Source organism: Micropterus dolomieu, linkage group LG23 (assembly GCF_021292245.1).
Source record: "Micropterus dolomieu isolate WLL.071019.BEF.003 ecotype Adirondacks linkage group LG23, ASM2129224v1, whole genome shotgun sequence".
NCBI classification, from domain to species: Eukaryota; Metazoa; Chordata; class Actinopteri; order Centrarchiformes; family Centrarchidae; genus Micropterus; species Micropterus dolomieu.
The window spans coordinates 24,302,272-24,318,138 of record NC_060172.1 but is presented as its reverse complement, the minus strand read 5'-3'; the positions used below and the strand labels follow the sequence as shown (position 1 = coordinate 24,318,138).

Genomic DNA, 15,867 nt, shown 5'->3' with positions numbered 1-15,867 from the left:
ACCTTAATCTTTCAAATCAAGAAAGCAAAAAATGTGTTTTAATCACTGGAGATGAAACAGTTGACGGTGATGTAATAGGAATATACTTAAGATATGAAAAACCTTATTCAACAGTACATTTTTAACAATGTCGCAACACATAGGAGGCTAACCCTAGCCGGTCAACATGCACGCAGTCACTGACTGGTTAGGGTAAGGGGCTTTGGGGAGCTGTCAACGTCTGTTATACTAACGTAGCTGGCTACCTAGCTAACGTTAGCTTCCGTTCTAGACAGGGCATCATACCAAGACGCCCAGGGTCGTCTCATACGGACGCTGAAGGGAAGCTTTTGCATTAAATACATTTCTGAAAGCGTTGGTATTTGACACCCTGAGATGAGAACAGACAACAACACACGAGTAATTGTGAACAGGCACATTTGTGGTTGACTGAATGGGACCATTTTTGCGCATATGCAGATGGGGATCCGGCAGGCAGTACAGATTTGGTACCTTCAGATGTGTCACAATGGAAAACGCAGGTCTCTCACAGGTGGTGGTCAGCTGGTCCCAAGACAGCTGGTGTGCTGTTATCCTACCTCCACATGACTATTTAATGCAGCATGATGGCTGAAGCTACATCCGGAGTATGGCTTTCAGTTAGCGCCTGCAGTTAATATTTACAGAATAATTAACAGCGCACAGTGCTGCAAGCTGAGGTTGTGAACTCTAGTTTGAAGTAAGTACAATCAGAGGGCAGTAACTGTCTATTTTAATGCTGACAAGATATATAATCTTCAAAACCACTACTACTTTCTGCAGTAATGTAAAAATTCAGACAGTGTGCAAGTGGTGCGCAATTAGACATTCTCAGTGGGATTACATAGGGTATAATATTAATGATATATTTTGTGATCACACTTCACAGATACAGACAAGGGCTTCGCAATTCATCTAAATATGGCCAAGTGCAATATGCAAATCACAGAAGCTACAATTTATTTGATCAAGCTTAAATGTGTGACAAAACGGCACTATGATGAGGTACTGTAGTTCTGAAGAGATGCCCTGGCCTAAAAATCTTGTCTTCCAGATTTAAGAAGTCATGTTTGTTTGGTACAGCAATGTTTCCCATATGTTCATTTATTTGTGGCAGCCGCCACAATATCAAAGCTGACTGCCACATATTGATTTTTATTTTATTTTTTTACTAGTTGTATTTAAAATCGTATTTGATTGCAGAGTGCCGACAAGACAATTAAACCTGTAGTCAGCTTTTTACAGTTCACATAATTTAGAGATTTTGAATTACCACAGTCATTAACCATCATTTTAGTCTTTTCTAACTCATTAGTATAATTTTGATTAGCATTTTGGTCAATCTGCTCTAACTAAATTAGAGATATATCATTTTAGTTTTTATTTCGCTCATCTCACATATAGATACAATGTTTTGTAAAATTTGAATGTTAGCTTTGTTCTCATTTTTATTGCAAAGGAGACATTAGCTTCTCAATTCCAGGCTGCTTCACGTTCGTAGTGTTTTTCCCCAAACAAATTAGCATGTTGTGTTCATCACCAGAGTTCGCATCCTCCACAGTATAGTAACGTTTTTCTCGCGCACCAGATGTCACCCCGGTCGGCCAGTGTGCAAAGCAGAGGCAGAAAAATAATGCTGAATCAACACACTGTTCGTTCAGCATTCTACAAAGTTAAAATTTAGAGGGAGAGTCTCCTCATTATACCGACAAAAACAATATTCCACGTTAATATCGTCACAGTTAGTGTTTAAGTACATTGTCGCCGTCTTGTCATCGTCTCGTTTTAGTCAGGGGAGGAAAAAAAGGTTGTTGACGAATATATTTCGTTTAGTATCATCCGACAAAAGTAACACTATTTGAGTTGTGCCTTTTTCACTCCTTTTCTAAGTTTCTGGGGACAGTGATTAAAAGGATCTGAATATGTTTGCCACCATAAAGAACTGTGGATTTGCCTTGTAGTGCCCTACAAACATTTATATTAAATGCATTCTCCCAGCTTCCTCCCTAATATATACTGACAGGATCTAGCTAGTGTTGAACTTTCCCTGTGTAAAGTATAGCCAGCACATTAAAAGTCACAAGAGCGATCACAGAAAGTTTACTGTGGGAGAAATAATTTGGTCTGGAGGGCTCAAACAAAAGTAGGAATTCTGCAGTCTCTAACAGGCACAAACTACTACTTTATTATACTATTACTTTATTGAATTGAGTTTGTAGGCAGGGTTTTCATGATGATCAACTTCGATCCACTACAAACATTAGTAAAGAGTCATAAATCAATGATCTACAAGTGTTTCCACATGTGATTACATTTGAGCACTTCTACATTCACTTAGCAGTCACTGATGTGGACGTTTCCATTCCTTGTATGATGGACCAAAAAAAATTACATGACAGGGGCCGGTATTTATCAAGCTCTCAAAGTGCCATTTTAGTCTTAAGTGCTGAGAATTCATGAAATTTACTCCTTTTAAACTTAAGAATAAAAGCAAGTTATCAAATTTCTCTCTCTTACACTCACAGTTATTTAAGACAGCTCGAGAGGTCTCTCAAGTGGTTGGGAGCTGCCAGTAGGGGCTTGTGAAGGCACTGTGGAGACTGAGACATGCACAAATCTTTCAGAAGAGTAAGAATGTTTCTGACTTATTTGACGACGCTCAGTTAATAAGACGGGGTCGGACAGCGCAGGCATAATCTTTTTCAGCGAGTTGGTGAGGAACGTCATCTCACCACTGATTTTACACACACAGTAAAATTGAAGGTGGAGATGACGCTTCGTTTCTTTGCCACAGGACAAACGCAGCAATGCTGATTTTGGCCATCACAACCATCAATAAGCCGAATAGTCATAGAAACAATTCAATTCAACAAGCTCCACACACTGTCACGCGTTTCATCGACTTCCCAACAACACCCCCGTAATCCGACAGAAGCAAACACAGTTCATGCAAAAAGCCAGCAATACAGGAGTAGTAGTAGTGTATTTGATGGCGCTCGTATAAAGAGAAACTTTTTTATCTTTAATTTATTAATGTGTAGGCCTTTATCATAATGTATTATCTTGAAAATTCTTTATTGTTAAGCGTGTGACTCTTCTTAGGGATTTCACCATTCAATGTGAATTTATCTGAGAATATTCTTAAATAAGGAAATCTATTCAGGGATTGGTGCTGGCTACATCGTCATCCAAAATCCTGTTTGCGGCACAGCAAACTGTCGTAAATCAGCACTAAGACTGACATTTAGGATTTAGTCGTACACTTCACTCAAATTAGGACTATGATGCTTGATAACTAACTTTTAAGCACAGCTTTGAGCCAAGAATTTTTTTACTCTTAAGTCAGTTCTTAGCAGTGTTCTTATGAGTAATTCTGAGAAACTTGATAAATATGGGCCCAGATATACACAAAACTCCCCTATTTAGTGGGAGAAATGCCCAAATATGAGATAATTCCTGCAAAATCTTTTTCCTCATGCCACAACCAAAACCAGTGGAAACTCGGACTAAAATAAAAAATATGTAATTGTTTGTATAAAATGAACAAATTATTGTAGTTATTGTTTTTCTGACTTTATGCTTTGGCAACATGTTTGAACTAAAATATCATGCCAATATAGCCAACTGAAACAAATAAGAGTAATAAATTAAATAATACATACAAATTAAAAATACACTTTTTGGTCATGAAAAAGGCTATTTCTATATTTTCACATTATCCAAATGAAAACTGTAATTAGTATTATATTGGTGGTAAGCTAAATAGTATAGAGAAAATATAATGACGAATGTTAGCCCTAATCAAACCTTAACCACAGTGGTGCAAGTAGAAAACAGTTTTATTTGCTCAACTCTTAAATGTTAGAAAAATCTGTAACCTTCAAACATCACAATTATAGTTTTTATTTAATGTTAATGTTGTTTAATTATACTAATTTATAGGAGCGGTGGGTTGGGTACAAGCTTGGGTACAATGTAAATTTGACACTGAGAAGTGTCTACAGTAAATAACATCCACAGTGTGTAAAGTGCTGTTTATTATTTACTCTTTTTATTTCACTCTTAATTAGTGTTAGACCTACTCGATACAACTGTTTACTTTTGCCTCCTGCAAATGGTATAATTCAGTCAACTTACTCCCTGCAAGAATTATTCCTACCAGACACCTTGTTAGAATCCTTGTAAACAAAATGCACTCTTCAAAATAATAGTGTTTTGAAATTCTTTTCTTTACCATGTCCAGCTAACACTTGAAAACGGGTACAACTTTAAATGATTGCCTGGGGGACAAAAACCAAACACAAATATGTCCATGTTTTAATACAGTTTATTAAAAATAAAAACACTCACCCTCAACCTGTAGTTTATGATTAGGTGTGGGTGTGTGTCCCTGTCCCTTATCACTTGCCATTAAACTGCAGGGTCATTTTAAAAGCTAAAAAAACACCAACATTGTTCGTAAAATACATGGTACATTAAACATTTCTCTTCAAGTGCATTGAAGATAAAGTCCAGCCATATGCAACCTAAAACAAACGTCATCATCGTGCCATTATATTGACTCTAGGGCTGCAGCTAACGATTTTAGTAATCAAGTATTCTACAGATTATTTCATTGTTTAAGAAGTACTTTTGCTTGGCAGCAGCAGCGCCCACCCCCATACTGGGATCAGTTGTGTAAGTTAACTTGTGACTGTGACGATGCAACCCAAACTCATGGCCCAACCAAGTGGAGAACAAACGCATGTGTATACATTTACAGCTGAGGATTGCGGCTTACTTTTGCTAGCCTTCAACTGAACAATCAATCATGATTTCAGTTAAATGCTGAAGTTGCTGTTATGCTACAGGCAACTCGGAACTGGGAAATTTCTGACCTCCAACTAGTAAAAGTACAATGGAATGCCACTTGAAGTCGGATTTCCTACTTGTCAACTCTGAGGAAAAAATATGTATGTATGTACCTCGACTTCACAAGTAGCAGCTGAATGCATTACACAACAATGGCAGCTCCCATGGAAGCATACCATAAACCATAAACTAAAGGGCAAAGTAAAGTATTAAATTAAAACAATACATACTAGTATCAAATAGTAAAACTTGAGTTATTAAAGTTAAAGTTATTCAGTAAATTGTTAAAAAGCCATCCTTTAATTAGCCTAATACCAAGTGCACTGCATGCTGAGGGATCAACTGTGCAAAAACTTGCCAAAGAAACATAAGTTTTTCGCATTCAGCCATGTTTATTGTTGCATTTGGCATCATGCACCACCATGCAACTGAAACGCTTTGGAGAGACAGCTAGCTCAAAAAGTGGCATCGGGAGCTACCAGTGGCATTTCCAGTGGCAGCTTGAGATGCCACAGATTTTTCCTGATATGCCACGGCACCTTTCGCCGTTTATGTGTATTTCCGGTGGCAGGTGGCACTTGCTGCTGTTTTATGTGGTATTTCCGGTGGCAATCTAAAAGTGCCACAGGTTTTCCCTGAGGTGCCACGTCACCTTTCGCCATTGGACCCTGACATGCCACAGATTCACCCAGGCACCTGCCGTTGTTTATGTGGGATTTCTGGTTGCAATCTAACATTACAATGCCACGGCATCTGCCGCTGAATCAATCAATAAATAAACCTGGACTGAGAGAAATATGTTAGCAACAGTAGTTTATTATGCAATATATAATATTGTGCGTTTCTTCATGTAAACAGCAAGAGTCATGTTTAATGTACGGATTGTTTGGTGCAATACAGTTGGTTAACCTAGGTAATTATTGTGTGTGTGCAGAGTTGTTACTGTTAGCACTATATTTTTAATATTAAATTCATATGTAATGTTGTTTTCATAGTAATAGATCTGTTTTGCCTTTCTACCAACAGGTGGCAGTATTTAAATGAATGTCCGGTTTGTGTCTTTGTTAACTGTTTTAAATACAGGTTACTGATACAGATGTATTTATTCTTCATTTCATTTGTTTTTTATTATTAAGGATTTATTTGTAACCTAGTTACCATCTTCATTCACCCACAGCCCAGTGTTAAACCTGCATGCCCTTCTGTTCTAACCTGGTTCTGCTGTCAGCTTCTTAGCAGCTCAGGCAACAAACACATCAGAAATGTCATAATACAGATCATCTGGCCAAAAGAATGATTTACCACTGTGCTATATGTACTGTGTGAACACTGTTTTGGGAGGTGAGTGTATGAGAAATTGACTGAAACATGGAAAGCACAGCTACTCTCACAATTTTGTCATGTCTCACATCTTTCTTCTCCATTTACAAGGTACATCACATTAAAACAGGGTTGTAAAATGAAATGAAGTTATACACTCTGTGTATAATGTACAGCATTTGTCAAAAGCATGCCACATTATGGCAACCATTTCACATCTGAAACATGTACAGAGGTACACAAAAGTTTGTGAACCCTTTAGAATTTTCGGTATTTCTACAGACATATGACCTAAAACACAAGATTTTAACACAAGTCACACAGAGTAGAAGAGGGGAAAAAATATTATCCTTGTGGCAAATGTATGTGAACTTTTGCTTTCAGGATCTCAGAAAAATAGTAGTTGATGCTTGAATACTTGAAGACCACTGCTACCCTGCATAGGAAGGTCATGTCAATGTTTATAAGTCCAACATCAGGAGAACACTGAACAACAATGGTGTGCTTGACAGGGCTGCAAGGAGAAAGCCACTCCTTTCCTAAAGGAACATTCGTGCCTATCTGCAGTTTGCTCAAGATTATGTTTGGCAAAAGGAAAACATTCCAGCATAATAACCTTATTCCATCTGTGAAACATTGTGATGGTGGTAGTATCATGATCTGGGCTTGTTGTGTTGCATGTGGGCCAGGAGGGCTAGCCATTGTTGATTCTGAATTTTAATACCAAATTCTCAATGAAAAGTTCAGGACATCTGAAGTGAATAAGAGAACGTGGGTCATACAGCAAGACAACTACCCTAAGCACACAAGTTGCTCTACCAAAAAAGGGTTAAAGAAGAATAAAGTGAATGTTTTGGAATGGCCAACGTCGATGCATTTCATTAATCGATGAATCATTTCAGCCCTACTGTTGAGCATACAGCGCTAGCTTTCTTTGATTATAATCCTCATAACTGGATTGTTTATATTTTGCAGTGCGAAGATGTTGCTGACACGCCTCACTGTGGTCACTGACTGTCTGGTCCAGTCCTCTTCAACCCAAGTGAAAGGTGGCTGTAGATGGATTTCTGTTTCTCTGGGGATGGTGATGGGGCAGTGGATATGACGCATAGCTTTGGTGTGCGACTTGGTTTCAATTCCCTACTGTGACACGTCCACTGATGGGCCCCATAGCATTTATTGCTATTGTAAGTAGCTTTGGATAAAAACGTCAGCCAAATGGGTAAATTTAAGTCATGTACAAACTTCTGAACTGTCTGTATATATGCTCAGTATGTTTACTGCAAGATTACAGTGAGGATTTTCAAAACAAAGGTTTTTGCTCGGTGTTAATTTTTATATTGTTCCATTACCTCGTCTACCTGACTTAACAATTTGCATAGTGTGGGACTTCTTACTTTAAACAATCTTTACTTGTTTATGATTCCATAAAAGTAGAATTTCTTATTTATTTTAATTTATTGGTCATTTTTTTCTTACTCAGCATTCAAAGCTCCCTTTTTATATTATTTAAGTAAAAGTGATGCTGATGGAATAAAATTATGCATGGTCGCTTTTTACACAAAACACAGTAAACTAAGTAGTAAAAAGAAATTGTTTAGCTCAAAGGACTTTGTTCAAGAGATTCAAGTTATTATCACTTAACGCCAAAAAATCTCATGAAGAATCTGGAATGTTCAACTTTATTGCAAAAAATAATGAAAACGAATTGATTATCAAAATTGTTGCTGGATAATTATCTGATCAAGCAGTCAATTACTTCTACATTTATTCAGCTTTATGCAAGATGTGCCTTATTTTGTGTCTGTTAAATGTAGAAATGACAGTTTAAAGTTTTGATACTGATTGTTTAATAAAGAGAACTTGAATTGTAATAATGGAGTTGTATTCATATTTTTGAGGACTACTATCTGAAAATGGGCATTTTGTAAATTTTAAGTTGACTAGTAGTAACTCTGAGTGAGTTTCCATTACTATTTGAGTCTAGCACAATTTTTTTGAGTAGATTTCCCTCAGACTATAAGTTGTGCATAATTACATTTGAGTATTCCATATTTATATATTTCTACATTTATTTATGCCAACTATGTTTGTCTACGTGTAGCACCTCATCACCAAAACAAATTCCTCGTATGTGTGTAAATCTACTTGGCAATGAAGCTCCTTCTGATTCTAATAACGACTTAGTGGAATTTAATTTTAATAAACACCAGTGAATAAATGTTATTTTAAAGTGTAAGTATTAGATTTAAGTTAAGGTTTACTAAAACATTATTACCGCTACTAAAAAAGTTTGAGGTAATCAGTTTCCACAAATTTGGAGTATTCTCAACTTATTTGGGTGTGTGTGTCAGACACATACTGAAATTAAATGAAAACCGTATAAATACAACTAAATGTTTTCTTGGGGTAGGTTGTAACATTTTCATTGTTGTTGTAACTAACCCAGACTCGTAGCCATTAACTAGCTCACCATTCAGCTTACAGCTTACTTTGATGAAAGATATCTACATAATAAACATGATTTAAGTTCAAAGAGTTTAACTACAAAGCAGGCAAGGCTATAAACAAAATAAATTAAGTAAAAAAAATACTTTCTTACCTCAGTTTATTTTTTTACCTTCTAAAATTGGCTGTGCTACTTTTTACATGTGGAATAAGAACTAAACTGAGCATGTGCAGAGTGAAAAAGGTGATTGCTAGGCCCATTTGTTCCTGATTGGAGATTTTGGACGTGTTAAACTGACCCATGTTATAACCATCCCCGGTCACCCCTACATCATTCATCATTTTGATCAGTGGACCATCCAGGGTGTGGCGGCTCTTCAGACGAGGTCGCTCTCCTCCTGCCTGTTTTGTTTAGCGGGCTCAGCCCGTTGCTAGGAACGCTACAGTGGTTGCTAGGCTAAGGACCCGGCTTACGTGTTGTCCACGGACACGCCTGTTTTGACTTTTGTATTACAATGTGAAGAAGTGTTTAAAGTGCTCGTTGTTAAAAAAAAAATAAGCTACTAATAGACCACCTATAAAAATACTGACTGTATGTGTGCAAAAAGCCAAACTTCTCTATGTCTTTTGTTACTTTTGTGAAACGGCAGTTAGACTTCTAGCGTGTAACGTTAGCGTTGTTGTTGCCACCCAAAAAGTATTGTTACCCAACTGTAAGTTGTACCGCTTTAAGTTAGCGTTTATTCAAGGCTATTGCTCCTAACTTGGGACTTGTAGAGTTACAAGTTTTGAATCCAAGTGTGTATACTGTATTTGCACACAAGGAATGAAACGACTTCGTGTTTTCTGACCAAATTGACAACTTAGCGGTGTTCACTTTCCGTTCGTTGTAACGTCAAGTTAGCCTGCTGCCATTCGCCGTTAACATGAATTTGTATCACGTTTTGGAGCTGGTGGGAGAGGGCTCGTTTGGTCGAGTTTACAAGGGAAGGAGAAGATTTACAGGGCAAGTAAGTAGCTTTTGTTGGAATGATTTGATAACAGTTTGAATTGTTTGTTTAGCCACACCGTTGCACCTTCTGTGGGTCTGTTTCCATGAGGTGGTGGCTCTTAAATTCATGCCAAAGGTGGGTCGATCTGAAAAGGAGCTGCGAAGTCTCAAGAGGGAAATTGAGATTATGAGGGGTCTTCAACATCCAAACATTGTCCAACTCTTTGACAGCTTTGAGACTGAAACTGAGGTATGTTTACTATAATCTTCTTTAAACACGGAAAACTAATTTTAGTAGTCTACATAAACATTTAGTTAACTTAGATTATTTGATCTACCTCACTGATTATCTGAGTTCCCATGACCATAATCCCTTATATGTTTGTAACAGGTTGTGGTTGTAACTGAGTATGCAGAGGGTCAGTTGTTCCAGATTCTTGAAGATGATGGGAATCTACCAGAGAGCCAGGTATTCATTTCCAGTGTACAGAGTTGTGCCAGACATTAGACTCATCAGAGTTTTACATGATCAACATTTGCTCACTCTTCCTTTCCTCCAAGGTCCGTGAGATTGCCTGCCAGCTGGTCTCAGCTCTGTATTATTTACACTCTCATCGCATTCTTCATAGAGACATGAAACCTCAAAATATACTGTTGGGGAAGAGTGGGGTGGTGAAACTGTGTGACTTTGGGTAGGTAGATGTTGATTATTTTAAAGAAAAAGTAGCTGTATTCATCATTTCCAAAAAGATAAACCATATGTGATGCAATCTCGCTGTAGGTTTGCAAGGGCCATGAGCGTTTCCACCTTGGTGCTGACTTCTATTAAGGGAACACCTCTGTACATGTCTCCTGAGCTGGTGGAGGAGAAGCCATATGACCACACTGCTGATCTCTGGTCTCTGGGCTGCATCCTTTATGAACTCCACACGGGGGCGCCTCCATTCTACACTAACTCCATCTTCCACCTGGTGCAGCTTATAGTGAGAGACCCAGTCAAATGGCCGGACTCTATGAGCACCAGCTGCACGGTACAGTACACCTACGTCGTGCTGTATCATGTCTGGGTCAAAACCAACATCTGCACTGAACAGTGAAAACAGACAAAGCAAATGTCTTTAATAATTTGGAGATTTGCCGTTCTTTCTTGCCAGTCTTGGTGAGTGGTGTGAAATTCTGATACAAATCCCTTGATCACATTTAGATCCTTTTGAAGGTCTTAAAAAGGTATAATGTGTAACTGTCAGTTACAGAAGATTAACTGCACTTCAGTCCATACTGAGGACATGTCGCTGCTGTCATCCGTGATAGCTACAGACGTGCTTAAGGGGGCAATGGAGACAAGACATAATGTTTTTGATGTATGACAAACAGAATATATTGCCTTAATCACAGTGCTTATCTGTTATTTCCCTTACAGAGTTTGCTGAAAGGTTTGTTGACTAAAGAACCTCAGAAGCGGTTGTCATGGCCAGACCTCCTACACCATCCCTTTGTTGCTGATGGTGTGCTAGGTGATACTTAAAACAATTAATTTTAAGGGAAAATGTCCAAATAGGCATGACGCTGGTTTGTTTTTCAGATTATTCTGATGTCTGATTTGAGATTTGATTGTTTCCCATATTGATGTGTTGGCACAGTGCTGTCAGACACAGGTGTTTTCAGCCCTCTGACTGTCACGCCCAGCCCAGACATACTGGCACTGAAACTTCAGCAAGTGGCGGCAAAGACCCTACCGACTGGACAGAGCAGGTTATTGCGAAAGGCCAGGGAACAGAAGGACAACAGTCACAGAGGGAAACCGGTAGGTGGTGGCAGTGTGAAAGTGAGTCACAAATTGATTTTTCAGTCTTATACAAGTCATGTGGAAAGTCATGGAGGAGCTTTAAGCTGTTCTCTGTACATTAACAGAAAAATAAGGATGGAGTGGCAAATGAAAGGACCAACTCTGCGATGGTCGCAGCATCCCCTAGAGCCAATCCCCCCGCTAGTGATGTCTCTGTTACCTCAGGCCACGCGGTCATGACTGGTGCCAATCAAAGCCTTAACCCAAAGAATCAAACCTGCCAGAGATCAAAACACAGGTGTATATGGGAGTTCAGAATAAAGATACGATATACCAAAACAGACTGAGGTGTGTGTTCATCGTTATGGGCGTTTCCTCTGCAGGGGTCAGATCAGCAAGGACTATGAACAAGAGTTCCCCTCTGTAGAGGTTGGGCCACGACTAGTGCGGGGATGCAGTGAGGACAGTCAGGTCATACTGCACAGGCAGGTCAGTGTCAGCTGCTTTTTTCCAGCTTTAGAAGACATTGTCTATTTAGAAAATGTGTCTTCTTTTTTTTTTCTTCCAGTAGCCCTGAAGAAACTGTGTCCTATGAATCATGTCTTGTTCTTTCAGGGTCCTGACAGTGAGGACTACTGGGAGAAACTGGCCCAAGAATCAGATCCAAGCAGGCAACAGAAAGAACTATTAAACTACAGTGCCATCATACCTCAACTTAAATCCAAGATGTTGGAATTTAAAGCTCAGGTAATTAAGAAAAATTTAAACTGAGCATAAATTGATTCTCTTGGAACAATTTTGCATTTTGTCTCCTTTTTTTGTTGTTTTCTTGGTCAGCTAACAGGTGGCGTTAAAGAAGTGTGGCAGATTCACCAACCACTGAAGGTCTTACACAACCTGATTCTGACCTCTGACCTCGAGAAGTTGTACCACATTGGCCGTGAACTTGGACTACCCCATGTCCTCTTTGACATAGTCCAAGATACTGTAGAAAACTCAAATTCCATCAAGGTTATTGCTGTGAAACATGATCAACAATTCATTATTCCTGCAGTATTAGTATAGTATTACTGACATTTTTTACTTCAAAATTTTCCTGCTCAGCCACTGTGGAGCGTGCCAGCACTTGGAGAAATTATTGTTGTGCTCATGATCTACTGGGAGAAACACTATGACTGGGTGGAAGAGGCGCATAGGTATAATTATTCCTTTTCTTCATTGAAGCTGAATTTAGTTTGTAAACACTGAGTGACTATCATACGTCTCAGTCATTCACCTGTTGCAGCTCATCATCTATTCACTTACTGTAGACTGGAAGAGTTCACCAGGCCCTTCATCACAATTCTCAGTCAACCAAACCTCATTCCTTTGGCAGTAAGTACTCATTGAAGTTAGTATGTATACACAGTAAATAGTGACTCTGGTAATTACTTGTGGTTTTACAGGTAGCTTGCCAGTTGTTTGACAAAGCTTATTCTTGATCTCTTCTTTAGCCTCTGGCTGCCTCTGCTTTGTCCCTGTTAACACAACACAATGTTGATGTGGAAGTTGATATGGACAATCTAACTGCTTTGCTGAAAATCCTGCTTCTGGACTCATATCAGGTACTGAATATGTGTAATTTGTATATTTGGCAATCATCTGATCATTGTCATGCAAGTTTAAAGTGATCCGCCAGTGTCACAGGTGTTACACTCTTCTCTGCCTTGTCAGCCCAAAGTTTGTCTTCCTTCTGGCTGGGGACTCTGCGATGGCCTCCTGTCTTTACTCCTTCACACACTCTCTGAGGTCAGAAAATAACTACTGTGTGATTAAAAAAGTGTTTTTGACTGCATGGAGAAAAAAAATTGTCTTTTTTTCCTCTTAACAGCATGAAAATGACCCTGGATCTTCATGTTTAGATCCAGTAATGTTTTTGGATCTGTGGAAAAGAATTGGCACTTCGCTACTAAGGAAAACACCAGACACAGACTTCTGTTCAGCAAATGGTGTGTGTATGTGTGTATATATGTGTGTGTATATGTATATATATTATATTTTATTTTATTAGTGTCTGTGTCCTATGCAGTCTGCCATATATAAAAAGACTGTTAGTGTATTTTACATATCTTTTCATTTTATTTGTTCATCAGGGCTGTATTCTTTCCTGTCTACCGCGCTGTTTCTCTTCACCAAGGATCCTTACTCGTGCATTCCGCTGTTTTCTGAGTGCGAATCAAAATGTGTATACACTCTTGGCCAGATGCTGGGCACTGACTGGTGGGTGTTCGGATTTCCTAATTAACACACTGTTTCATAAGTACCACCAATCTTAAAGCAGTACTGCTACTACGCCTAGAGCTAACAATAACATCTTTTATACCCAGCAGTCTTGATTTGTTTGCTGAAGGCAATCCTGGGAGACTTGAGGTGGATCTGAGTTGCGACAGCCTGTCTGTGTTGAGCTGCCACTTGTTGTGCTTTCCATTTGCCCTGGACCTGCCTTCACACACCATGTCCACCATTATCCAGTTGTATGACGGTTGTGGTATTGTTCCAAGCCTCCTGCAGGTTAGGGCCTTCCCATTCTCCGATAAATACCTCGCTGACAAACATAATTCTCTGATGCAACACAGGATAACTCTTGCAATAGGCTCACATCAGGCACACACTACTGTACATCTTAATGTCTCTGTGTTTTGTGAGAGCGTTGTGTTGTTTGTTGTCAGGTGTTTGATCTGTGATGAGTTGTCTGGATGATTTTGTTTTTTCGTGCTTTGGCAGGTAATTCAAACCCTTCCTCCTTCGCTACTGGAGCTGCCTCTCTCCCTGCTGAGCCGTTTGCTCCTGTGTGACCCTGAGCGCTCTGTTGCCTGCCTCAGAAAAGCTACCTGTGGTTTTTTTGCGCCACCCAGGAACAGCCAACTCTTTGCCTCCAAACACCAGACTCCACTAACCAGAACTGCCAGCTCTCTGCTCTCTGACTTGCTGCAGTTGGATGTGCTTTGGGACTCTGCCGTGGAGCTCCTAACTCTGTTGTCCCAAGTAGCCCGCTGTTCCCCTCGACCTGCCTGCCTTCAGCTTCACCTGGAAGCCTCGGTGCTGCACCAAGCGCTGGCTCACTCTCATGACCAGGTCAGGGCTGCTACATGCAGACTTTTGGGACATTTGGATCCATTCAGGCCTACTACACTGCGCACCCTGCAACCTGACATTTTCAGGAGCATGATAGACTGTCTTCACGATTCCTGCATGCCTGTCCGGCGGATGGCTTGCAAGGCAGTTGGGAACTGGTTGGGATACATTGCAGAAGGGGCAGGGTTTAAAATAGATGGGTCCAATGGAAAGGGCAGTGACACTACAAAGTGGGGCAGAGAGAAGGAACTGAATAAACACAAGAGTTCACACAGTGAGGGTGCAGGAGATTTGGCTATTATAGTAGAACAGGGAGTGGACTATGAGGAGGGGTGCAAGTGGGTAGAGGAAGCCAGCAGGACAGCGGCCATGCTGGCGCCTCTGATCGCTGACCCTGATGCCCTCACACGTCGTCACTGTTGTGCAGCCATGGGAAACCTGGTAAACGTTGATGGCGCTGTATCCTTGTTGTTGGAGGAGGATGTGTCCAGCTTACTTCTGAGAGCTGCATGCACAGACTCCCATAATGCAGTGAGACAAGCTGCCATAGCAACCCTGCGCCTGTACAGCGAGCGGGACGCAATACGTCAGGTAATGAGAAGAGCAGGTTACAGGAGGGCAGATGTCACCACAATTTTTCCTTTACTGTTTTCAGAATTCGAATATAAGGACCTTTTTGTAATTGTTACATGTTGTAATATATGAGCAACAATATATTTACTACTTTTATAGAAGAAAACAATTCACACTATTTTCTTTTAATACCTTTAAGACTTAATCAGTAGTTGCCTTGAGCTCCTTTATAGAAATCTGTGTACTGCATAGTTCATTTCATATCGTTTTATGGGTTAGTCAAATATTTTGTCATACCTCTGTCATACCTATGTGTTGGCACTTTAAACACTGTATAAAACTAGTTTCAAGTTTGTTACTTTCTATTTATTTGAAGGTCCTGATATCCTTTGATGCCGGTAAGAAACTTCGTCAGGCTTCACAGCTTGCCCCTCCACAATGTGACTATCATCAGCTCATTGGACAGCTGCAAGTGAGTCCAGTTCAGTAGAAATGGTAACAGGTTTGAATGCCACACTTGAATAGTCCTTGTCCTTCCTTACATTACAATAAGAATTCCCCCTGTGGTAAGCAATGTGGTAGAGGACTCAATAAGTATAATAATCCTATCCCGTTTCATATTGTTTCTGAAGTGAAGCTAATGTATCAAATAAAAATGGTGCAAATAAAAAGTGACTAATGAAGATCTTTGTTGGCACCACTCAAACTGTGGTTACATGAGTTGAAATAAAACTGTTACTGTTGATGTTGATCTGCTGTTTCATTT

At 39.6% G+C, this 15,867-nt stretch overlaps 1 protein-coding gene across 3 annotated transcripts; it reads left to right on the top strand.

Moving 5' to 3' along the window:
- The first annotated feature begins 9,115 nt into the window (after nt 1–9,115).
- Nucleotides 9,116–15,852, top strand: LOC123963918 (serine/threonine-protein kinase 36-like). Of its 3 annotated transcripts, none has more exons than XM_046041026.1 (20): nt 9,116–9,647; nt 9,738–9,878; nt 10,020–10,097; nt 10,190–10,320; nt 10,410–10,659; nt 11,049–11,142; nt 11,269–11,453; nt 11,540–11,712; nt 11,798–11,903; nt 12,030–12,161; nt 12,252–12,425; nt 12,519–12,610; nt 12,725–12,788; nt 12,908–13,018; nt 13,128–13,202; nt 13,285–13,402; nt 13,547–13,673; nt 13,784–13,964; nt 14,178–15,119; nt 15,478–15,852. In XM_046041026.1, exons 1-20 carry the CDS (start codon nt 9,564–9,566, stop codon nt 15,589–15,591), a joined length of 3,372 nt encoding a protein of 1,123 aa, XP_045896982.1. In that variant the 5' UTR covers nt 9,116–9,563; the 3' UTR covers nt 15,592–15,852. The 3 variants fall into 3 exon arrangements, with proteins under 3 accessions (XP_045896982.1, XP_045896981.1, XP_045896983.1); XM_046041025.1 differs by having other exon boundaries at nt 9,117–9,647; nt 13,781–13,964; XM_046041027.1 differs by having other exon boundaries at nt 9,121–9,647; nt 11,269–11,432; nt 13,781–13,964.
- The last annotated feature ends 15 nt before the right edge of the window (nt 15,853–15,867 follow it).